The following is a 24,100-nucleotide window of genomic DNA, read 5'->3' as shown; positions in this document are numbered from 1 at the left end:
GTCTCTTCTTAGCCCCTCTGCAGGTTGGTGGGATCTCTCTGTCCCTGCGTTTGTCCTCTCTTGTGCTGTCTACATATGTAATAACTGATATTTATTTCCTCTCTAATAAATATCTTCCCATATTTGTATGGCTTTCCCGGATAGGACCCGCTATTATGAGAGTTACATTAGGTATGTTCCTCTGTGTTGTCGGTCAGATAGCTGCTTGTGCCATACAACATATGTGGAGGGCCATAGTTATTACATGCCGAGCTGTAGCGTCTGCATGCCGTGTATCTGATACCCCCTACACCCCCAGCCCTGATGCTCCTTTACACACATTGCACTCTGCCTTCTCTTTACTCATGGACGACCCCTTTAAGTGACATCCTAGTTAAAAGGGTTGTGTGGGTTTAGAAAAACATGGCTGCATTTGAATTCAATGGCCCGATAATGTTTTTTTTTCTTTTCATTTTCGTATTCTTTAATAATTCCTTTAAAAAGGGGGATTCTCCAGTTTAATATGACACCAGGATTGTGTTTCCAAGTGCTAGGGTTCAGGAGATATAGGCGTTTGAAATGTCCCCTCCTAGAAGGATCTGCAGAAGTACATGCACCCTCTGCATTTGTACCTGCACTTGGGGAAAGGAGGATGGATAATGCTGTACACATCTATAATTTATTCATAAATACTATACTGTCAAGTGAAAGTCTCACATGCCTTGAAATAAACAAAGTAAAAAATGTTATGATATGTAAAGCTGTACCAGAGATATCGCCATGTAAAGAAGAGCAGAACAGAACTGCAAAAACTGACCTGGACATTCAGGTATCAATGACCCTCGGGCACAGGAGAATCCGCACCAGAGATATCTGGTAGATGTAAAAAAAAATTGGATTTTTATGAAGTTTTCTATTTACGAGTTCCAATTGCAACTGTGAAGCATCCATGCACAATCCTAATACAGACGGTCCCCTACTTAAGGACACTCGACCCCTAGTTACAGACGGACCTCTCTGCCCCCTGTGACCTCTGGTGAAGCTCTCTGGATACTTTTCTTTAGTCCCAGGCTGCAGTGATCAGCTGTAAGGGTACATTCACACTGTGGAGGGGAGGAGAAGGTGATCCCTCCCCCCTTAAAGCGCTGACATCTCTCTTCACCTGATCTAGAGAGAAGAGCCCCCGCACTGCTCTCTCCTCTCCCGGGGGTCCCGACTGTAACACGCAGGACCTGGAGTGATGTCACAAGCAGAAGGCTGATCACATGCTTACTACATCACTGAAGGTCCTAATACTGCAAGGGGGTAACCAGAGAGCTGGGACAAGAGTAAGAAGAAGAGGTGGGGGTTGTTTCTGTGTATAGCAGTGCCAGGTGTGTTCCTTGTGTGTTTGTATATCACAAATGTGTGTGTCTGTGTATAGTAGTTCCCAGTGTGTGCATAGCAGAGCTGTGTGTGTGTATAGAAGAGGTGTGTGTGTGTTTTCTGTTTATAGCTGTGCACAGTGTGTTCCTGTGTGTGTTCCTATTTCTGTTCCTGTATGTGTCAATACACATACATACATTCATGCTGTGTGTATGAATAAATGGATGTAGCAGTGCTGTGTGTATGAATAAATGGATGTAGTAGTGCTGTGTGTATGAATAAATGGATGTAGCAGTGCTGTGTGTATGAATAAATGGATGTAGCAGTGCTGTGTGTATGAATAAATGGATGTAGCAGTGCTGTGTGTATGAATAAATGGATGTAGCAGTGCTGTGTGTATGAATAAATGGATGTAGCAGTGCTGTGTGTGCTGTGCTGTTGTGCGACCAACAGGGATATTTTAATTGGTATAAAATATATTTTTCCATTTTTGGAAGACTACATCTGGGGTGACTTATAGTAAGGACCGTCTTATAGTCCGAAAAATATGGACTATATTACTTATTAAACTTTTACTAAATTATGTTCCATTTGTACAGCATCATTCCATCACCAGGGCCGGCATTTGCCTAGGGCCCCCTGTCCTAAAGTGGCCCCCAACAGGTGGACCTTTGTGGGCAGAGGATGTATTGCACCTTTAATTCCTCTTGGTTGAATGCCCGGGTGAAGATCCTTATCATCTATCTCCTGTATATCATCCATCTGCCTAGTTATCCATCTCCTATCATTTGACTATTTCTTATCTATATATCCTCTATCTGCATATCTATCTATTATATTTCATATCTACTTCCTATCTAGTATCTATCCATTAACGGATCTTCTATCTCTCTTCTACTGTATCTCTCATCTCTTTTCATCTATCTATAATTACTTTATATTTATGCATCTATAAATCTGGCTATAAATCATCTTTCATATTTATCTTCTATCATCTGTCTATCTCCTATAGCCTAGGACTAAAGTACAGAAAATTACCAATTACCAGAGGTCCGTTTGTAACTAGAGGCGTTTGAAGTTGGACACAGTCTTGATGTTTATAAACCTCCTTTCTACTCTGGGCATATGCACATAGGACGTATATAGCCATATGGCAGATTTTATTTTGGGACTCCCCTTCCACCGATATATATACACGGCAAATAGTATAAATGTCATGACCAGAACTTGGACCACCATATCCTCTGATCAGCTCAACCCATTGTCCGAGTCTCGTCTGTGATATTCTTCTGTTACTATGGGCTGAGGTGGTTCTGTGATCTGCCGCTTTATATTACCTTAGATCAGAGTCTGGAGAAAGGAACATGCCGGTCATCTTCCGAGAAGACCCCGACTTCCTGGACTACAATGAGGATCCTTACCTGGGGGAGCCGGAGTACTATAGTGGGGATGAGTGTTATGAAGAGGACACCATGCTCTCGGGTGACAGGTATGAGACCAGGGTCTTCAGTATAGCGTTTGTCTACCACCAGGGCAATTCCAAAAACTAATCAGAATCCTCCTTTCATATCAGGCAACTGTACGAGGAGCCAATATTGTATCCAGCCAATGACTTAGACTATGAGAGACCCAAAGGCTACCACCATCCACACAGCTTCTTTGAAGAAGATGATCATCAGATATGTTATGAATCAAGGAAATCACCAAGAAGGAGATTACTGCCTCCAACTCCTCCATGTGAGTAGATTCTGTGCATCATGGGATTGGGAGCACAGTCTAAGTTAGCGGCTACACACTGTTCTCCAGCCAGGTGCATGGACAGGAGTGTCTGGGCCTCATTGTCTTTGTTCTTTATTTTGCAGCAAACAGAAGATCTTCATTTAATTTTGAATGCCTTCGAAGACAAAGCAGTCAGGACGAAATACCTCTATCCCCAACCTTTCATCACCGCACGGCTCTACCCCTGCATCTCATGCAGCAGCAGGTATGTCTAGCAAAATATATCAGGATTTAAAGGGAACCTATCACCAGAATTTACCCCATTAAACTACCATACTCCTTAGGTAGGGTATGAAATGTCATATAAAAGAGGGAATTCAAGAAAGGACAACTCCTCCAATGTCGTTTACAATGAGCAGAGAAAAGTCAAGTTTAGAGGCTGCAAGGGGAGTGTCACTTCAGACTGGTCCTTTAGTACCTAGAAATGTGGTGTCATATTTAAGATAAAAATCTCATCTTTCACATTGCATCACCTCAGATAGTTCTGTGAGGGATACAGATAGTTAAAGACATAAAACTATTCAGCAGATAAAAATCCAAACCAATTTAATAACTGTATCACCAGTTCTGTAGTTCATAGAACCACAAACCTGATGTCATCTGAAAGATGAGAATTTTATCTATAAAATGACACCAAAATTGGTTTAAAAATGGGTACAATTAAAATTTGGGACTCGGACAACCACCAAATTCTTGAATGAGAACATATGGCAGTAGTAGTCACCTTCCTTCCTGGTGAAGCTTCTTCAGGGACTTCCTGATCCTTCTCCCTATGATCCAGTCCATCGATGCTCTCACATTTACTCGGACAGAATCTTCACTTTGAAGCCGCGTTACCTCCTCTAGTGCCGTACGACGCGCAATTAATGCAACATTTTCCAGATGACCGACATAATGCCGCGCCATAATCTCAGGCTGTCACAAGTCATCTATCCCCGGACCATTGAGAAGAACAGGCTTCTTATTAATGAAGTGTTATCCTCCAATGTCTGCTCCGTCCATCCTGCCAGATTAGTGTTTTCCCTGTGACACATCCCATTCCCCCTGTAATGAGATCCATTAATGTCTCATAAGACTCCGTGCTGAGGTCATTACAGGGCAGGAGTGGTGCAGTGATATCGGCTCTATACATACTCTGCAGCATTGCAGCTACAAGTATGGAGGAAATCTGGAATCACAGGATGACCTGATGCTTCAGGGCTCAGTCTATAATCTGAGAGACATCCTCCCTTATTTTCTGGTATTTGTTGTGACTGCAACCCTATAAGTATACCCTGTACTAAATGATTAGGATAGGATGGTTGAAGGTTGTGGGTAAGGATGGCCGCAGGTTGCGGCTTAGGATGGATGCAGGCTATGGGTAAGGATGACTGTAGGTTTTGGGGTAGGATGACTCCAATTTTTAGTTTAGGATGACTTTAGGTTGGGGCTAAGGATGGTAACGGGTAGGGACGGCTGCAGGTTGTGGGTAAGGATGGATTCAGGTTGTGGGTAAGGATGGCTGCAGGTTCTCTGTTAGTGACAGGAGCATCTTTCCTTCTCTATCCTCAGTTTGGGTTTTACATTATAAATAATTTCTCGTGCTGTCTCTCGTGTAATGAATTATTCATTCTTCCAGATTATGGCGGTGGCGGGTCTGGACTCCAGCAAAGCCCAGAAACATTCGCCTTGTCGCTCCACTCGGTCTTGGGCCACTCCCCCGGCAACTCCGAACCACAGGGATCGCACCCCATTCTACACCCCCCTCATCCGGGTCGACCGTGCAGAATCTAAGGAGCAAATGAATGGGAGTCTCCCGTCCTTACAGAGAAGCTCATGGTACACAGATGACTCAGATATTTCATATAGGACATTTACACAATCCAACCTGACTGTGCCCTCCGACTTCAGGAACAAACAGAGCGACAAGCAGAGGAGCGCAGACAGCCTTGTGGAAGCCGTAAGTCCCCCCCAAATAAAGGGTCACATCTCCTCTTCATAAAGCCTGAGCTGTCACTCATGAGTACAGGGGATCACGTCACAATCACGTGACATGGAAATAGTCTGAGAGGCGATAAAAGGTACAATAATTGTATCACAGTTCTGTCTCTACCAATGATCCTTCAGCTATAAGACTCCTCCTTGCTAGAGCAGGATCTGACTACACACAGCAGTTGTAGTCTGTAACCATAGGTGATGTATACAGACAACAACAAAAAAAAGTTTTGTTACTTTTCTCTTTGTATTGGAACAAAAATAATTGAAGTTTTGCTGCGAGATAATGTAGTTTTCCCTCACACACTTCTGATAAGTCTCCCTCTTTACCTATATGTAACACTCTCTTGTTTCCCTCCAAACAATACAATAATAAATGTGGGGGAGCTCAGTGCATAGCAGCTTACCCAGCTACCATTACCCTCAAGGAAAGCATTTCAAATTATGGAGCACAAAGTTTTCCCCTAGTGGTGACTGTTGGAGAATGGACCTTATGCCATGAATGTTAGGAAGCATAAGGAGATAAGTGTCCAGGAGCAGATGTATGGTCTGTATACAGGGCAAAGGGAAAGGGAACCTGTCAGCAGAAATAGACCTAATAAACCACTAGCAGTATGTTGCCAAGCAGCTGAACACCTTCCAGATCATGTTACTTTCATGACCCAGTGTGGTGGCATCATCCAGAAAATCTACTTAGAAGTGAAAGGTAAATTGGTTGTATAAAGTCATGTAGGCGGAGAGTTTAACACTGAAGTCGGCTCTCTCTTCCTCAGAAAGCCTCCTTCATGGTAATTGATGGTTCTGCATCCAGAGATGCACTAACCAGATCTCCTGAAGTCTAATGCATGATGTCAATCACAGAGGAGGAGACATTCAGAGCTCCGCCTCCTTGACCTTATACAACCAATTTGCAGCTCACGTCAAAGTTGATTTTCTGGATGAGGCCATCACACTGGACCATGAAAGAAACAAAAACAAGAAGGTGTTATGTTGTTTGACAATACAGTGGTTTATTAGGCCAATTGCTGATGATAGGTTCCCTTTACTAACAACAGTCTGCTGGAGCCTCCTGATAAATACGGAGTGTCCGGGGCAATCGATTCTATGAATGAGAACCTAATAAAAATGTCTCTTAAAAGGTCTTAAAATTAGAGAAATACATCCTTACATGAACAAAAAAAAAAAAAAAAAAGTTCCATTGTGTCTTCATAGACTATACTATTTCATCCTGCTGGCTGCTGTAAGAAAAGGTCTATGGGAGACGGATGCCGCTGCATGGTATCCATGTCCAGCCTCTGCTGAACAGAGACAGAGATGTCCCAAGTGAATTACCATACCTATATTAAAAGTTAACTCAGAAAGGAGCCAACCTTTGCTTCCCGCTGCGGATATTTGCTCCTCCTTCTACTGACATAGGGGAGGGGCTGAACAAGAAGACGTGTCCTATGGGATTTTTTTTAGTATAGGCCAGGCATCCTCTGGATGTGTACTAGCAGCAGAAGGAGGAAAAACAAGTGAGCAGCCAGACTTAGAGAAGCAATTGCTGCTGCCCATTAATTCGGCAAAGGTAATAAGGCAATTTCCAATAAATGCAAAGACTGTTCCTTTAGGTGAGGACATAACAGCAAATACATCCTAAGGTCACATGATACAAAGCTCAGAGAGACTGCAAAATACCCCAAGACTCTTCAGGCTTCAGTTAGTGTGTTAAATTGTGTTAAATGTATAAGTTCAGGACAATTAGAAAAATTTGCTTCTCAATAGAAACTTAGCAGCGCAGCATAAAGTGTAACTCGGATTTCATAACAATTTTTACCAAACGATCACGTGACCCTTTAAAAACAAAAAGAGCGATGCCCCGATTGTGCTGTTCAACCTTTTCTGTATTGTCTTTTCTGCTCTGACGCTTCTGGTCAAAAATCTTCCTCAGCAGCAGTCAAGTGGGTGGAGACTCCTTGTATCTGCCCTAAAGCGGAGTCAGTTATAAGCTGCCCTCACTTCCCATGATGCTTTGTATTCCCTGGTGAAGTAACTTCAGTAAGAAGCAACTGGTAGGAGAGGGGGTACACACTTGTTTACATATGGGGTCCCTTATTTACTTTTATTTTTTGGGTAGTGTTCTGAGGTTGAGGACCATTAGCTTTAGTTTTTTATGATATTCTCTAGTGATCTCCAGGATTCCGCGCCTTTCTTTGGTTTTCCTCTTCTGTCCTGCAGTATTCTGGTGACTCAGTGATCCGGCTCTGCTTCTCCCCTGTTCTCATGTAATCCCTCCTCTCTTTGTCCTAGGTGCTGATCTCGGAGGGTTTGGGCAGATACGCTCGAGATCCCAAATTCGTGTCCGCCACCAAACACGAAATAGCCGACGCTTGCGACATGACCATAGACGAGATGGAGAGCGCAGCCAGCAACCTCCTCAACGGCAGCATCCGGAACGGGACAGCGGGGGGCGATATGTTCCCCATCCTAAGCAGGAGTGACTATGATCTTCAGGACTTTGGCCCCGGCTACAGCGATGAGGAGCCGGAGCCCAATAAATATGAAGAAGATCTAGCGGATGAAATGATTTGTATAACAACGTTATAGTATTTAACAAAAAACGCTTAGGATTCTATAAAAACACACAAATAAAAGTGCCTCTCCATTCCTGATGCACGGCACTACACGGGAGGACGGAGCGCTCCAGCTTTGTGTGACGGAACAGAGAGCGGGCGCCAGCGTCCTGCCGGAGGGTGTGTACACTAACGCAACGGCTCCGGGACTGGACGGAGAAGCGGATGACGGTGGAACCGGATTGTGTTATATATGAACAGTAAGACGCATGTTGCACCTGAATCAGTGATGCAAAAATGTGACCGACGGTGATGACAATCAGACGCCCCCTGGTCATTACCCGCAGCCATAACGTCATATCAGATACCTGCAGCCCCCCCAGGCGACGGGAGAGGGTCTTATACACAGACAATATATCAGTGGTCAACCGGACCATCACCTAAAGGGCAAAAGACACTGGAAAAAGCTGCAAGTAACGCACTGACCCCGCCCCCTTCCCTCCCTCCCACCCCCCCCTGATTCCCGAATATCGTCCATAGACCTTCTGTACATGAGCTGTAATATACGACCATTTGTATTTGTAAAGAGATGTTATATATTTTGTAATCCTTTACGGTAAATTGAGCTGCAGCAATATCTTCTGGTTTCTCGTTGGTTCTCCGCTCACACACACACGGGAAGATTAGAAAATGCAATTATTATTATTATTATTATTTCTGACGTTCCATAGAAATCTAGAACAGTATATTCATAGAAGAAAGGGAAAAAAAAGTGTTTTCAAATCGAAAAAAAAAAATTTATGAAGAGAATTTTTAAGAAAACAGAATATTTTATGTGAAATGGAATATTATTATAAAGGATAACGATATGCAAATTATTAGAGATATGAAAACGCTCCGAGCGCTTGGGGTTTTTTTTTCAATGTGACGTCGAGCTGTGAAACTTTTTAATCTGCAATGAAAATTTTACCAAAATTTTTTTTTACGCTTTATTATTCTTTTTTTTTTTTTTTTTTTTTTAAATCGGACTCCGCTTTGTAATACGAGGGTCCAGAGTGTTCATCAGATTCTCCCAAGATTCCTGAGTAACGTGAAGAACCTGAACGCTACGGGACGTTTCAGTATAAGAGGACGAGGCGGTCATGTTCCCATAACACGCAGCTATTGTTGGGATCATCCTGGTTTAGGGAATTGCTATATATGCCGTGTTTGCATGGATGGTCGTGGAATGATATGGGGAAAGATGAGGCGGATTCTTTAAGGTGAAACAATGCAATGGATTCATTGGGTAAAACAGATGTTATTTGGGCGGTCACGTGACAATGAGGCGACTACACGGAGGATGCGTGAGGACTTCATGCCTGAATCAATAAACCTCTTTTCTACGGGTCTAGTGTCTTCTGACTTGTGTCTGCTGCGTATGGGAAACCACATGCTATAACTGTATCATATAGAGATCTGTAACACACACACAATCCTGCTCTGTGACAACATTCAAAGTATATAGGATCAATGAAGATGGTGATAACAAGTGTACAAGTACATGCACTCATCTTGCTCTGTTTTAAAGGGACACTCCAGTCACAGCCGGTTCAGTGAATTGTACCTTGTGCGGGGCCTGAAGGGAGGAGCAGGACTCTAGGTTGTAGGAATACAATGACAATGGGTCCTGCTCCTCCCTTCAGGCCCTGGAATACACATTATTCATTGAATGGTGGACCTGGGACCCCCCATTAGTAGCCTCCCCCAGTAATTAGGTCCTCATCACTTATCCAGTTCAGGGATGGTAACTTGATTTGAGGAAAACACCCTTCAAACGATAGAAGAGAATTACCCAATTTCTGAAGATGAACCCCCTTAGTAATCGTGATAATGGAGACCCCCATAGTAATGCGAACCACCATTCACAGACCAGCATCTCCTCACTGTGCTCCAGAGTCCTCTAACACTTCCCTCATGGTACCATAGAGGGAGGGGCTTATCGTTGGGTTTCCAGGCATTTGGGCTTGTACACGGGAACATCCTTTTCCTCCAGTGAAGGGACCCCCTTAATAATATCGGCAGCCTTCTCTGCCAACATGATGGTGGGGGCATTCAGATTGCCACTTACAATACTCGGCATGATGGAGGCATCAACAACCCGTAAATTTTCCACCCCAATGACCTTCGTGTCCGGATCCACGACAGCTGTGGGGTCACTGGGCCGTCCCATTTTACAGGTGCAGGAGGGGTGGTACGCGGTATCCGCTTTCTGCCTGATGAAGGCGTCGATTTCTTGGTCTGTCTGAACACTAGGACCAGGCAGGATCTCAGGTCCCCGGAATTCATCAAAGGATTTCTGGGCAAATATCTCTCTCGATAACTTGACGCACTGGCGGAAATCTACAACGTCCTTTTCTGGAAAAATGTAAAATTATAGAATTACAGTAAAGCCGTGATTTCTGGCACTTTTTCAGATGAGAACAGGGCAATGATGCTGTGACCCACAGATCCAGGGGGTGTATATACATTTATAAGCTGGAAATGGAAGATTGAGAAGCAGCACTCCGGTATTTCCAGTAAATAAAGAGGTTTTATTCCACCAACATAGTGCGACGTTTCGCCAATTCGATCAAGGCATTATCAAGCATCATCAAGTGCTGCTTCTCAATCTTCCATTTCCTGATATTGGGGTCATTGTCGGACCTCTTAAAGAAGACCTGCACCCGAAAATTTATATATACACGGTACCGCTCAGAACACCCTATTTTGGACTACTACATTTATAAGCTGTATACTCCACATACAGGATAATAACCACTGCAGCAGGAGCAGTGATAACACATTAGGGGTCCCTTATACCCCCTGAATGTATGAAAACCCCCTATTCTTCAATCATTGTGCGTTCTAGTGGTTAGACTCAAGCCCTTCTAAACCTTATTAAAAAGTTTGAGGGGAGCCCACTGTTTGCCATTTTTAGTTCACTATATGCATCTTGTACAGCTCCCTCTAGTGGTGGCAGCAGCCAAACACATTTATATAAATGAATGTTATACAGAAGCTTATGAAAGGCGACGTGGATCCAGCTGTGAGACAGCGGCTGTATAATACATGAGCACTCTGCTTAGTGCTGTAGATACCATTGGACTATGCTACCACATGGCATTGTGGGTAAAGATGGGCACATAGAACACCACAGTATAAATCACGTGTGGAGCTCGTCTCATATAGACTGTAACACATCTGCCGCCGTCACCTTGGCCTTTCCTGTTCTCTTATCATAAAGAGTATGGGGAAATAAATGCAAATTTTTGTGCAGTGCAAGAATTTAAAATTAAAATAGCGGATACGCCACCTACCCCCTTTCTCGCGCCGGATACACCAAAAGGCTTAGACCTCTTGATGTATCCAGGGGCCAGCGCGGCTGACAAGCAAAACTAGTTTTGCGTAAAAACCAGCCAATGAAAGTTTGCTGGCTTTTCAAAAGATAAATCTCCCCCTATGAGATTATGTGACCCCCTGATAGCTGTGGTCCAGAGCCACGCTGCTGGGCAGGTAAGTACCACGCCACTACTGTGACCACCCAGGCTTCCTCCTGTATTACATTTACAATCGGGGGTCCCTACACCTGATCGATGGGATTGTCCCTTTGTCCCAAAAGTTAATGAACTCTTCATTATTTACTCACCTGTGGAAAGGTAATTTGGGTTGATGAATGGATGGACGCTGGGGTCTGCGCTCTGAAGTTTTAACCAGCCAACGCTTGTTCCTCTCATGGTTCCGACGTGAACCTATTATAAACAGAACAGAGAAGGGATGTGAGATGTGATCACTGAGGGTTAATGGCGTCACACCATAGATCCGCACAGATTTCACGCTCCGCCGTGCTCCCATTACCATATGTAGAGTGTGATGTGCGGAGTACAGGGGACACAGCTGCGGAGGTGACAGGTGTCTCTACCGCCTGACAGTTACTTTAAATAAAGATTCCATCTCGTCTACAAATTACCTGCGAACAATCAAGTTGTCATCTCATCCCCTGCTAATGGCACATTAGACGACGCGTCTCCTGACTCATCTGTCCTCAATTAGAACTCACAAACACGTCCAACCTACCCAAAATACACTGGATCTATAATCCCCATCTGGGGTTGACCCTTTAATCCCCACACAGGGGGCGTCTATATGATCTAGCTGTTGCCTGCAGCTGAAACTCTGCCCAAATGTGGTGGCAAATACCAGATCGATTATCAAGGTACAACCTTCAATACAAAGGGAACCTGTCAACAGATTTTACCCCATTGAAGAAGCAGATCCACAGGTGCGGGGAGAAATGTCCTTACTAGAATCCCTCGTTTATGTGAAATCTCACCCGCTTACCTATAAAAAATATATCCTTCAGGTCAGGTGAAAAGTGTCATATTTTGAGATGAGTCAAGTGTAGAGGCTGCAGGGAGAAAGTCACTTCAGATGCCTCTATCTTCGGTTCTGTAGTACCTACTAACAAGCTTTTATGACATATTAAACATAAGAATCTCCTCTTTCAGATCAGGCTTGTGGTTCTGTGAGTTACATAAACGGAAACACAGAGGGTTAAAGAAAAAAGATCCAAAGTTGATCTTTATCTGCAGTTTATGTGTCTCCGATTCTGTTGCTCACAAAATGAAAGATGAGAATCTTATTTTTAATATAACATCAGAATTATGATTCCAGATACTATAGGACCAAAGATCAAGGTTTCTTAAGAGACACTCCCTGTCTAAACTTGCATAGGCTCAGGCAAATATGACTCTTCTCTGCTCATTCTCACATGACATTGGAGGGGATTTCTTGTATAGGTGAATAGATTTCACATAAAAGAGGGAATTCTAGAAAGGACCTTTCATATCCTATCTAAGGGGGCTGGTAGCTTAAACAAGGTTAAATCTGATGACAAGTTCCCTTTAAAGGGGGTGTCCAGGTGTTAAAAAAAAAAAATAGCTGGTCTGGGGGACTGTGGGAAAAAAAACAACTTATACCCATGCGTTCCATGTTCCACACTACTGCCTATCATTGCCTTGGCACCATTTGTTACAGAGACAGACAAGCTCTGCTCCGACTTCCACCCTCGTGGCACAGCCATCCATTCCCTGCTGCCACGCCCCATACGCAAGTAAGTTTTTTCCCACAGCCCCCTGGGCCAGCTGTTTATTTTTTTCATACCAGGACAACCCCTTTAACTATAAAGTCTTGCTTTCGTGTGTAGTTGTAGCAGGGGTGACACTTCATCTCCCAGCGTCTCATGGTTAGAGATCTTAGATGTACACACATTACTATTATGTTATCAGGGGAGTAACCAATTACAGGCGGTCCCCTACTTAAGAACACCCGGATTACAGACGACCCCTAGTTACACACGGACCTCTGGATGTTGGTAACTTATTGTACTTTAGCCCTAGGCTACATCAGCAATAACAGTTACCAAATGTACCTGTAATGAAGCTTTATTGGTAATCCTGGTTCTTATGAACCCCTGATGTCAGAAGTAGGGCAGGGTCCCTTTAATAATTCTTGCACAACTCGCTGGAATAACGCCCGGAATTCTGAACTTGTTTTTGAAATGGGATTCGGGAAACTCAAAAACACTCTTTAACTGCCAGCAGACAATAGGGGGAAGATATACACAGCGTCCTGAGATGATGCCCCATATTTATCATACATGGCAGCTGCATTTCATCTTCCTTTTAGCTTTCTTTTACATTTAGTTCTCAGTATTTTGCCTACTTGTAGTAAAGTTCCCAGTGTTCTGGTAATCCACGTGTCATCCCACAGACATTGAGTTACTCGCTGTTTTATCACTTTTGTAGAGGATCGGCCTCTGGTGCCACATTTCCTATACTGTGGAGATCTATATTTCTCCCCTTCGATGCATCTATTGTTACTGTACAGGGTCACAACTCCTATGTACTATAAAATGAGACAGATCCCTGTCACACAGTTACAAATATAGTATACTATAGTATATAGAATATAAAGGAAGAAGGGGATCACACTGCAACCCCAGATAGCAGAGAAGGTTCTCTCTCTTTGGTTATCTGATGATGAGGCATCATGGGATTGAGAGTAAATCAGTTATGCGATGCATCATGGGATTGAGAGTAAATCAGTTATATGATGCTGAGGCCTCATGGGAGTAAACCAGTAAAAGAAGGTAAGAAGGGGAAACCTAAAAATCAAGATGTATAAATAAGCAGAAGGCTGGTTGTACCATATGTACTAAATAAGAGTATAATATGTGATCTACACCCCTATATGCATTTCCCCTGAAGGTCTTTTTTAAGACATTCAAGTCACCTCAGTGTGCGTCCACACGTTTAGTTTTTCAGATGCAGTTTTTGATGCCCATACCAGGAATGGAGTAAAAGTCGGAATAGGTGCAGCACCTTTCAATTATTTGCCTCAGCCCATCATCACCCACACCTGCTTTTGGCTCCAAAAACTGCATCTGAAAAACTGAACGTGTGGACGCACCTTTAGAGTTTTGGCTTTAAATATTTGACCATTTGCCTTTGCCATCTCACATGTGCCTGGTGACATGCTGAGCTTTCTCTCCAGGGCCGATCATCTTTTAGCTACTAGTCATATGTATACAATCGGGCATGTAACGTGTCCTTCTTACCTGATAGGCCTCCATGTTAGGACTTACTCGTCCATGATCTATGACCTGAGAAGGTAGAAAGTGGAACTGGATGTCGGGGTGCTCAACGCCAGGGGCGCTGCGGATGAACCCACCAGACTCTAGGTGCGCTGTAGCCCCATAACCTGGTGAGATAAAGTCTGGTAAGTATTGGGCCTGATAATATTGTGATGTAGATTAATCTCTAGTGACTGATTACTGCTGGCAGAGAATCACAGAGACCGTTGTAATAAAACAATAATATAAACAGCTATAAAAACATATAAAACATTTACAGCTCTCGGTCTCTCCACAGTAGTGACCCCCATGACACGGACCTTCTGCCACGTGTGATGGTATAGACTGTGCAGTATAGCGGTATTATATACTACGCGCTCACCTGTAAACTTCAGCATCCACTCCACACCGATCTTCAGCATCTCCAGAGGCCTCTGTGATCTGTATAAGGTGATGGGTTTGGTGCACATCTGCTGGATATAAACTTCCAGGTGATCCTGAAGATTCTGTCCCACTCCTACAACAATGATAACACATAACTCCATCATTACCAGATATATCATCTGTGCTCTAACCGGGACTCTTTTCAGAGACGTAAAGGTACTTTTACTTTTTGTTACTCTCTTTTTTTTCTTCTACTTCTTTTTCTTTTCTTCTTATTTATCTATAGTGCCATATTAGCTGGAGTACCTGGGGAAGTACCCTAAGGGGAGACTTTTCTCTCCTAATGCATTTTGTTGACATTTTATATGTTCAGGCAATATTGATGATAGTATATGTACTGTTATATTCATCAAATTAACTGTAAAATCTGCATGATCACTAAACCTATATTTTGTATATTGATGACTGTTCAATAATAAACATGTGTTAACTGAAAAAAAAAAAATCAGAGAGGTAAAGGCTATTTTGGAGGTTGCTATTGGTAAACTTCTGCCCCATTGGTGGTAAAGAACTGCTAAAAGGCTCCTTTAAATATGCAAATTTAGTAAAAGGGATTGGCCACAATTACCAAGGTTTACCAGGGTTAGTAAAATACCCTAATAGGGTCATTTATGCTGTACTTAGTAAACTTCCCCTTCATGTAGGAGTTGAGGGACATGTTCCTTTGGGCCAGTTACTTCATGACATCACTTCCGGTGGGTCAGGTCACTGGTTGGAATTGAGTTCTTGGCACCTCAGACCGGCCACAAGGGAGGGGTTTTCAGTAAGGAGGAGTGCAACCCTACTAAACTTTGGTAATAGTAACCAACCCCTTTAAGTATCAGAAAGTTTGAAAATTTCAGTAGCCAAAAAAAGCAAGTAAGAGGCAAGTATTGGTTGGAGCCATCATGTAATGTATACATCCCGCTATAGGGGCTGGAGCCTACAGATGTGATCAGAGTCAGATTTGTGTTCAGTATGGAGCATAAACTTATAGTAAAGTAAAATTAGACAAACCTGGCAGGTGAGCGATCACAGGGATTCCTAACTTTTCAAGGTCTTCAGCATTTCCAATTCCAGACAACATGAGAAGCTGGGGGGAATTGATAGCCCCACCGCTCAGGATGATCTCTTTTCTGGCAAATACCTAGAAAGTCAAGTGTTCATGGGTCAGAAAACCAGACAGATCAGTCATGTACAGATGTTCTCTGTACAATGTAAGGAATATCTTAGCAGACCACAAGTAAGGCCAATGGACCATGGTGTGAGAATCCAGACCTGCTTTACCTTTTTCTTCTGTCCGTTTTGGACATACTCCACTCCGATCGCGCGGAGTCCTTGGAAGAGTATTTTGGTGACCATTGTCTTCTCATGGACTGACACATTCTTGCGTTCCATCGCTGGTCGCAGGTAGGCACTTGCCGTGCTGTATCTCTGACCTCAACAAGAAGATAAAGCTGTGAATGTCTACAGGTAACGCAGATACTGCACATAACGGTTATAAATGTCTTACCCTTGTGTATCGTCATGTCCATCCATCCCACACCTTCCTGCTGGTGGCCATTCATGTCCTCGGTGAACGGGTATCCTGCTTCCTGGGCAGCTTTGAGGAACGCCTGATGAAGGACATGATTGGTCTTCCCTCTGGAGACATGTAGAGGGCCATTACCTCCTCTGTATAGATCCGGTCCTAGTTCGTGAGTTTGAGCTTTCTTAAAATATGGCAGACAATGACTATAATCCCAACCAGTGGCACCTTGGGCGTGCCAACGATTGTAGTCCTCTGCGTGACCTCGAATATACACCATGGCGTTCAAGGAGGAAGATCCGCCCCACACTCTCCCTCTAGGACAGTACATAACCCGGTCATCCATGTGTCTCTGGGGGACAGTATGATAAGACCAGTTGTATTTATCATCACAGAGGTTGTACATCAAGGCGGCCGGCATATGGATCTTCCATGACAACCTCTTGCAGCCAAACATGAGATCCTTTGGTCCTGCCTCCAATACCAGCACGGTCTCATCATGGTTCTCTGAGAGGCGATTGGCCAACACGCAACCAGCGGAACCGGCCCCGACCACAATATAACTAAACGAGTCCACATCACCGGACTGATGTGTGGAGAACGGACTGGTGTGTGATGGATGTGATCTCAGCCCGAACAAATGTCTTGCCTTATGTATCATATGGTGGGAGCTTGGCCTGGTGATGGACACATGGCGGGAGGTTACTTTAAGAAGTTTATACATCTGAGCCATCCTCTTGGGTATTACCTGAAGAATGTTGAAAGATAATTATAGATATTAATATGCATCCTAAAAGCCTAACTCATGTATAAAATGCATCACCCATCTGATGTGATCTACATATGATCATTAGGGGTCCAATTTCTAGGTCCCACATGAATTAGGTCTATGACTTCCTGGGTGAAGAACATTGCTCTGTCACTTCCACAGGCCTCACAAATGTACACAACCTCCCCCTACACACAGGGGAATCTGGATGTCATGAATAGATGGGGTCACCTCACCTGGTTATTTCAGCTCAACTACTTCCAAGTATTGTTCAAGCTTTATTATTGTATCTTAAAAGATAAATTAAACAAGTTCACACTACAGTAGGTCTTGAATAAATATTTTCAGTTTGCATCTCCGTGGCAAAAATTCTGTAGTCTGATCAGTTGCTATGACAACTAAGACACAATGGGGGTTTCATTTTACATCATCAATTACAATGTGCGATTTGCACATTGTAATAGATGACGTGGAAAATCCGCATATACTGCCATACTGTAGCATGGCAGTATATGGAGGTATTAGTCAGACAAGCAAGGGTTAAAGTACCCTAGGGGTAAACAAAAATAGTAGTAAAAAAAAAAAAAAAGTAAAATAAAAAATAAAAGATTAAACTTATAAAAAAAATAAAAAAATTTTCAAATTACCCACCTTTACCTAAAACTGATATAAATATAAACAGTAAAAATCAAACATGTTAGGTATCGCCGAGTCCCAAAATCTCCGATCTATCAAAATATAATAACAGTTATGCCACTTTGCAAAATATAAAAAAAGTGATTACCATATTTTCCGGGCCATTAGGCGCACCGGAGTATAAGGCGCAACAGTCCGATGCGCCTTATATATGTAATAATTCCATATATAAGGCGCATCGGACTATAAGGCGCAGGGTCGGGGGCGTGGCGGAGGTCCGGGGGCGGAGCGGAGACCCAACGGGACGAGACGCGACGCGGAACGCGGGGAAGGTGAGGGGGAGGTAAAGAATAGAATACTTACATGGATCCCCGCTACCAGAGACAGCAGATCTCCTGCGGGAACTGCAGACCGACGCGGCAGAAGTTGTTCGTGCTGCGTGGTCTGCAGTTCCCGCTGGAGATCTGCTGTCTCCGGTAGCGGGGACCTATGTAAGTAGGGTCCGCTGCCTCATATAGGGCGCACCGGACTATAAGGCGCACTTTGGATTTCCAAGGAAATTCAAGGCTTTTAAGTGCGCCATATAGTCCGGAAAATACGGTATAAAGCTGTACAGTCCTTAAAATGGTAGCATAGAAAACATCATTAAAAGTTGCAAAAAGTGACACCACCCTCAGCTCCATCACCCAAGTATGAAAAAGTTATTAGCGCCAGAAGATGGCGAAATTAACAATTTTTTTCTTATACAGGAAGTTTTAATTTTTGTAAATGTATGAAAACATTATAAAACCCATAGAAATTTGTTATCCCCGTAATCACACCGACCCAAAGAATAAAAATACACGTCATTCGCAGCGCACAGTGAAAGATGTAAAATCTATGTCCACAAGAAAACATTGCAAATGCAATAAAAAAAAAATAAAAAGTAATGATTTTTTGAAGGTGGGGTGTAAATAATGAAAACGCAAAAAACGAAAAAGCTTGTTAAGGGGTTAAGTAACAAATATTTTCACACGGGTACACCAGTATTATTAGCATTCACTATATGACCAGATTATATATTCCCTACTATGTCAGCCAGATATATACCCCCATTATAAAATCTAGACTACACCAAATATTATAAAGGTTTATCACATAATGGCAGCAGCGGGTCCTGCTGTGATTACACTGAGTCCGGGGCAGCCGCTTCCCCATGATCTGCTATAACTGCTCATACCTGGATCACACGATCCTCCGTGCTGCCTGTATATAAGAAGATATTACCAGTTATTCATGGCCTGTGAACGAGACGCTTCCCCTACCTAGTAATCTCTCACCGCTCACATCTTTTAGTTCCTCTGTTGCAAAATATAACATTTCCATTGCACAAAAATATTTGCATAACGTTATACTGTGACCGCCAGGTCCTTGCCTTACCCCACTACACTACTGCAGGATCTACTGGACCAAATTGTCTCATTTATTATAGTCTAGCTGCAATACAAATACCCACAGTCTGGGGCACAGAAGACGTATTATCCAAATTATTATAGGCAATAAATATACAGAACTAGAGTGCAGATGGTAGATAGTAAGCTCCTGTGCACACTCATCCCCCAAAGATACTTCTACGCTAACGTCAAGGGGCCCCTGAGAATTTTATAGGAGGGGATACATGGAGACACAGGCCCCATGTGAAAGTCATATTAGCCGCCACAGCTTTGTATTTTGGTTCTGGTGCAGCAAAAGGTTAAGGCACATTCTGAGGTAAATTTGTGTTTTATATTTCCCGCCTTTTCTGTGGTATTTCTTCCCGCACTTTTCCTCTCAGATGTTTATATTCAGGTGTTGTTACCACCATATTCGGTGGAAGTCAAGATCAGCTGTTATTGGTGAACTGCTGGATTAATATTGCCGTCACCGGGCGAGTAATTACGGACGGTCATCCGACCGCATCAAGTTACTTATACAAAGAGCCGTCAGCGGGTCCTGGTACCGGTTTAAGAAGACTCTTGTGATCAGCGCTCGGCCTTGACGCGATTATTTACTAAGTGAGGGGTTTGTTACCTGGACGAAGTTTTATTTATTCTGCTGAGAATTTTATGTTTAATTATTTATTTTTTAATAATTACCGTATTTTCCGGTGTATAAGACGACTTTTAAACCCCCCAAACTTCTATTCAAAGCAGGATGAGTGGGGGCACCTAATTGATGCAAGATTCAATAAGGTGCCCCCTCCAGCTAACACCCACCCATAACACCTGTGATAGGTGTTAACCCTTTCATCACCCGTGGGCGCTGCCAGCTTGGTCCGACTTAAAACTAAAAAAAAACCCCAAAAACCCTCACCTTTCCCCATTGCCCCGAAGCAGCGGCCATCGTCTTCTTTACCGCTGTAAAATGCGGCTCTGAAGCCGGCAGACATGACGACATCACGCTCAGTCATCTTATACGCCGGAAAATACTGTAATTTATTTTTAAGTTATTTTAGCTTTGCTCGTCCAATAATAAATAATTGCAGCCATTTTGAACCTGTTAGTGCTCTGCGCCGGAGATATCAGACGCTGAGTGCTGGGCTTTAACGCTCAGTGTCCGATATATCGTTGTTACTCACGGGTGTCACAGCTGATACCCAAGTGTAACACCCGCGGTCGGATTAAGCTCCGATTGAGGGTGTTTAACCTCTTAAATGTCGTGGTCAGTGTGAGCATGGCATTTAACTTGCCTGCCAGGGCTCACTCCCCTACAATCGCCCCCTTACGCCTTCTTTGGGGGCGGGAGGGGTGCCAATAGTTTTTTTTATATAGTGTATGGAAACTTCTGGTTTAGGCTGCGCCCAGGCCCACATTTCCATTTGAATTGCCCTGATTATTACTATTCAAGGCACCTAAGTGATAAAAAAAACACAAGACAAACAGAATCTACAAAGACGGAGGAAATGGGCACGAATGATCATTGGGCCCCCCATGGACTTCTCATGTATCCCACACCGCACCCGTCTAGTGACATAGTGTGCACTACCAGCCGCACCCTCACCATTTATATTCCACATTTGCATTTTCTTTTCAGTCTTACATTGTAATATTAGCATCAGAATCCAAGTCATTAATGTGCATTGTACCTATGTCAGATAATGGGGGGGGGGGGGGGGGGGGAGGATTGACTGAAATCCCCTACATTTTTATGCATCGCCCTCAAAGTATAATATTCCGGAAGAATTAAATGAACGAATTGGAGGAGTAATATATATCCTGAAACCAGGAAATGGAGTGTGGATCATATGGGAGTCAAGATATAAGAATAACTGGGTTATCTTGCAGTTATTATAGGTCTACAGCTTGCAGCATTATTTTTGTGTTTAATGCACACAGTGATGTCACAGCACAGAGATAGCGCACACAGTGATGTCACAGTACGGGGATAATACATACAGCGATGTCACAGTACAGGGATAATACACACAGTGATGTCACAGTACGGGGATAATGCACACAGTGATGTCACAGTACGGGGATAATGCACACAGTGATGTCACAGTACGGGGTAATACACACAGTGATGTTACAGTACGGGGATAATACACACAGTGATGTCACAGTACAGGGATAATACACACAGTGGTGTCACAGTACAGGGATACTACACAGTGATGTCACAGTACAGAGATAACGCACACAGTGATGTCACAGTATGGAGATCATACATGCAGTAATGTCACAGTACAGGGGATAATTCACACAGTGATGTCACAGTACAGAGATAACGCACACAGTGATGTCACAGTACAGAGATAACGCACACAGTGATGTCACAGTATGGAGATCATACATGCAGTAATGTCACAGAACAGGGGATAATTCACACAGTGATGTCACAGTACAGAGTGAATTGGTTTTTTTTAAACACATAGCAGCCCCTTGCTAAAGGTCCTGTTACACACAGTAAATTACCCATAACAAGTGATAATCAATAACAGAAGTGATCAGTGCTCAATTATTATAATAACAGAATATTCAGAATAACAGCAATAATAATGATGATGATGAATGATTGGGGTCAGTTGCTCATTGCCCCGTCCCTTTAGTAAATGCCGAGTTCAGCTCTGCTACATCTGTTTTGACTCCTCTCCAGCACATTGATGACTGTACTGTTATTACACAGACTATAGCAGGATTGTAGGACGCACTGCTGCAAACGTGTCAGTATGTGCAGACTGTATCCTATAAGGAGGGTCATGTAAGGACAAGAAGCCTGTGGATATCCTGTATAATACTAGTAGTGCAGCCACTTACCTTAGGAGGGTCGCTTCACGCTTCCAGTGCTTGGCCATGTATGAAGTGAATATCTGGAGAGGCTGAAACTCCCTGCACTTTCTGTGCCAGGATAAATTCTAGTACAATATGTGGCGGGGGAGGGGAACTGCTTAAAGCTGAACAGTATCAGGATGATATGGCACAAGCTCCAGGAACACAATGCATCACATACACAGGACAATACCTACAATATTCTTCATACCTGGATGGAAAAAGTTTTGTCCAAGTCTTGTAAGTGACACGAACTTTTTGTATATTCATATCAATAAAAAAAAAAATAAAAACCCATAGAGCATCCCAGTCATAGGACCTGGTTTTCATCCGGAAAGATTCACTCCGACATTCCCCTTCCACTCAGATCAATGGTGGCTGTTGGATGATTTTCCCTATGAGGGACGTGGCCAATATTCCAAGTGGAATCCATGAAAATTCCGCTGGAAAATCTGCAACAAATTTCTAAATACGATTAAATGACAATTCTTGGACAGTTGTCGGCATAACTCTACATTGTGAGGTTCCTCTGTTACTCCTCCTGGATATGTAATCAATAAGAGAGTTACCATATACCTTGTCAAAAAGGAGTGTCCCTACATAGTTACTATTCATTGGACTCTTTACGGCCCCAACTGGTAACCCTGGCTGTCAATGTATTCATCAGCTACGAGGAGGAATAACAGTGGGGCGGTCTTTTTTTTTCAGGCTTGCTGTATGTGCTGCCCTGTCACTGCTTATTTTTCGGCTTTAGATGAAGGACTTTGTCGTCTTAATGTGACGAGTGCCCGGTCATTTTTTTTTATAATTTCGTTTATTAATGATAAACAATAGGGCAAGGTAATGGAAAGTTTATGTTTACAAGACATCAACATAACATTCGTACAGTAAAATGGAAAAGTCTGAGTGTTACATCATGAAAAAGTAAAAGCAAAGCAATTGTCAAAGAAGTCCATGTGATCCAAGTGAGTCAATGAAATAAAATCTACATTCCCGCCCGACCCGCTTGTCTTTCTGGTTATAAATATACACAAAACTCGAACAGCAGGTCCAGAGACCCCTGGAGGGAACATCAGGACTCATGCTTAAACCAATAAAGAAACTCAAAACTTGGAAAAGAAGAGAGTCATAGTCAAAGAGGTAACAAGCGATGATCAGTAAACCCATTAGAGATCTCATATCTTTGTGTGGACATGTCGCAGTGGTGGAAGAGGAGGAGGGAAGGCTCCAGGTTGAATGATTCTTGCCAGAATGGTGTGAGTACTCTGCAGGACCAGAACATGTGTAAAAAGCGATTGCCCAGTCTTATATGTGGCCCCTAGAATTGTCTGCTGTCCGGGGACAATTGGAGTCTTGTGTATGTCACTGTGCAAATGTAGTGGGTCCTAAGCCAAGACACCCCCACCCACCCTCCAGAGGCACCACAGCCGTATCTGGTGAACCCAGTTACCTCCATTATCACCTGTCATATAAACTTGGCATCCACATTGAGGAGATGCAGGGGCTGGATAGTTAATAGTTAACCACGGAGTCACCCATATGTGTTGGGACATTCAGAGTCCAGAGATTAATCCGTTTCGTGTAATTCCTACTTCTGTCAGAGACAAATTCTAACAGTTTATAGACGAAGCAAACTAAATAAAACTCTTCTAACAGAGATATGCAGTTTAATGATTGACTAATATGGTACCAGCTGGAATCCATTGCTGTACATCTACACCCGGGTAAGACGGAATATACTGAGCTGTGGTAAGGAAAGGATGGAGCGGGCAACGTGTGGCACCAGGATGCTCTATAATACGCCATGTATAGGGTAGAACATGGAGCAATTTGAGTCCTTCTCTAAAGTTACTCTCCATATTTAGGCACGTGTTCACATTGCATACAAGGTCAGGTGGGCTTGGAGTTATCAGAAATAAAGCGGCACAATCCCTATATACTACAGAGAAGTTGGCCAAATACTGGCATGATTGCCATGGTTGAATCTCCTTATACATATGCACACTCAGCTTGGCCCAGGATGCATGTCTTCTGAATAGGGAGAGAGGTTCCTTTGCCATCATACTAACGATCCAAAAAAATTCAACTCTCTTTTCCCCCGACATCTGCCAAAAGTCAGGAGACCCCTATACACATTAGAAGGTCATCCGTATGAAA

At 43.2% G+C, this 24,100-nt stretch overlaps 2 protein-coding genes across 36 annotated transcripts in view; one reads left to right on the top strand and one right to left on the bottom strand.

Annotated features, from left to right (window-relative positions):
* CACNA1D (calcium voltage-gated channel subunit alpha1 D) overlaps positions 1–8,286 on the top strand; it is a 260,786-nt gene extending 252,500 nt beyond the window's left edge. For 26 of the 32 annotated variants that reach the window (XM_072126691.1, XM_072126697.1, XM_072126674.1 and 23 more), the window contains 6 exons: positions 145–171; positions 2,687–2,833; positions 2,918–3,081; positions 3,207–3,328; positions 4,742–5,062; positions 7,387–8,286. In XM_072126691.1, the coding sequence (XP_071982792.1) occupies positions 145–171; positions 2,687–2,833; positions 2,918–3,081; positions 3,207–3,328; positions 4,742–5,062; positions 7,387–7,683 (1,078 nt within the window). In that variant the 3' untranslated portion in view covers positions 7,684–8,286. The remainder of the gene's footprint in view (positions 1–144; positions 172–2,686; positions 2,834–2,917; positions 3,082–3,206; positions 3,329–4,741; positions 5,063–7,386) is intronic. The other 6 variants (XM_072126695.1, XM_072126676.1, XM_072126698.1 and 3 more) reach the window with 3 other exon arrangements.
* A 355-nt stretch (positions 8,287–8,641) lies between these two features.
* On the bottom strand, positions 8,642–22,440 carry CHDH (choline dehydrogenase). Of its 4 annotated transcripts, none has more exons than XM_072126711.1 (8): positions 22,155–22,440; positions 16,238–17,000; positions 16,012–16,163; positions 15,742–15,871; positions 14,684–14,818; positions 14,287–14,429; positions 11,317–11,419; positions 8,642–10,046 (listed from the first exon to the last, which is right to left on the bottom strand). In XM_072126711.1, exons 2-8 carry the CDS (start codon positions 16,983–16,985, stop codon positions 9,628–9,630), a joined length of 1,830 nt encoding a protein of 609 aa, XP_071982812.1. In that variant the 5' UTR covers positions 16,986–17,000; positions 22,155–22,440; the 3' UTR covers positions 8,642–9,627. The 4 variants fall into 4 exon arrangements, with proteins under 4 accessions (XP_071982812.1, XP_071982810.1, XP_071982811.1 ...); XM_072126709.1 differs by lacking the exon at positions 22,155–22,440 and adding an exon at positions 21,932–22,047; XM_072126710.1 differs by lacking the exon at positions 22,155–22,440 and adding an exon at positions 18,877–19,707.
* Positions 22,441–24,100: the final 1,660 nt, after the last annotated feature.

Source organism: Engystomops pustulosus, chromosome 10 (genome assembly GCF_040894005.1).
Source record: "Engystomops pustulosus chromosome 10, aEngPut4.maternal, whole genome shotgun sequence".
Lineage (NCBI taxonomy): Eukaryota > Metazoa > Chordata > Amphibia > Anura > Leptodactylidae > Engystomops > Engystomops pustulosus.
This window is presented reverse-complemented; position numbering and strand designations above follow the sequence as displayed.

Bases quoted from the DNA above. Each gene is read 5' to 3' on its own strand.
- CHDH (XM_072126711.1), bottom strand. From the start codon at position 16,985: ATGGCTCAGATGTATAAACTTCTTAAAGTAACCTCCCGCCATGTGTCC. The intron at 14,819-15,741 runs GTTTGTCTAATT...TCATTGTTGTAG, and splicing joins TGTGATCGCTCACCTGCCAG to GAGTGGGACAGAATCTTCAG. The intron at 10,047-11,316 runs GTGAGTAAATAA...ACATTTTTCCAG, and splicing joins CCCAAATTACCTTTCCACAG to AAAAGGACGTTGTAGATTTC.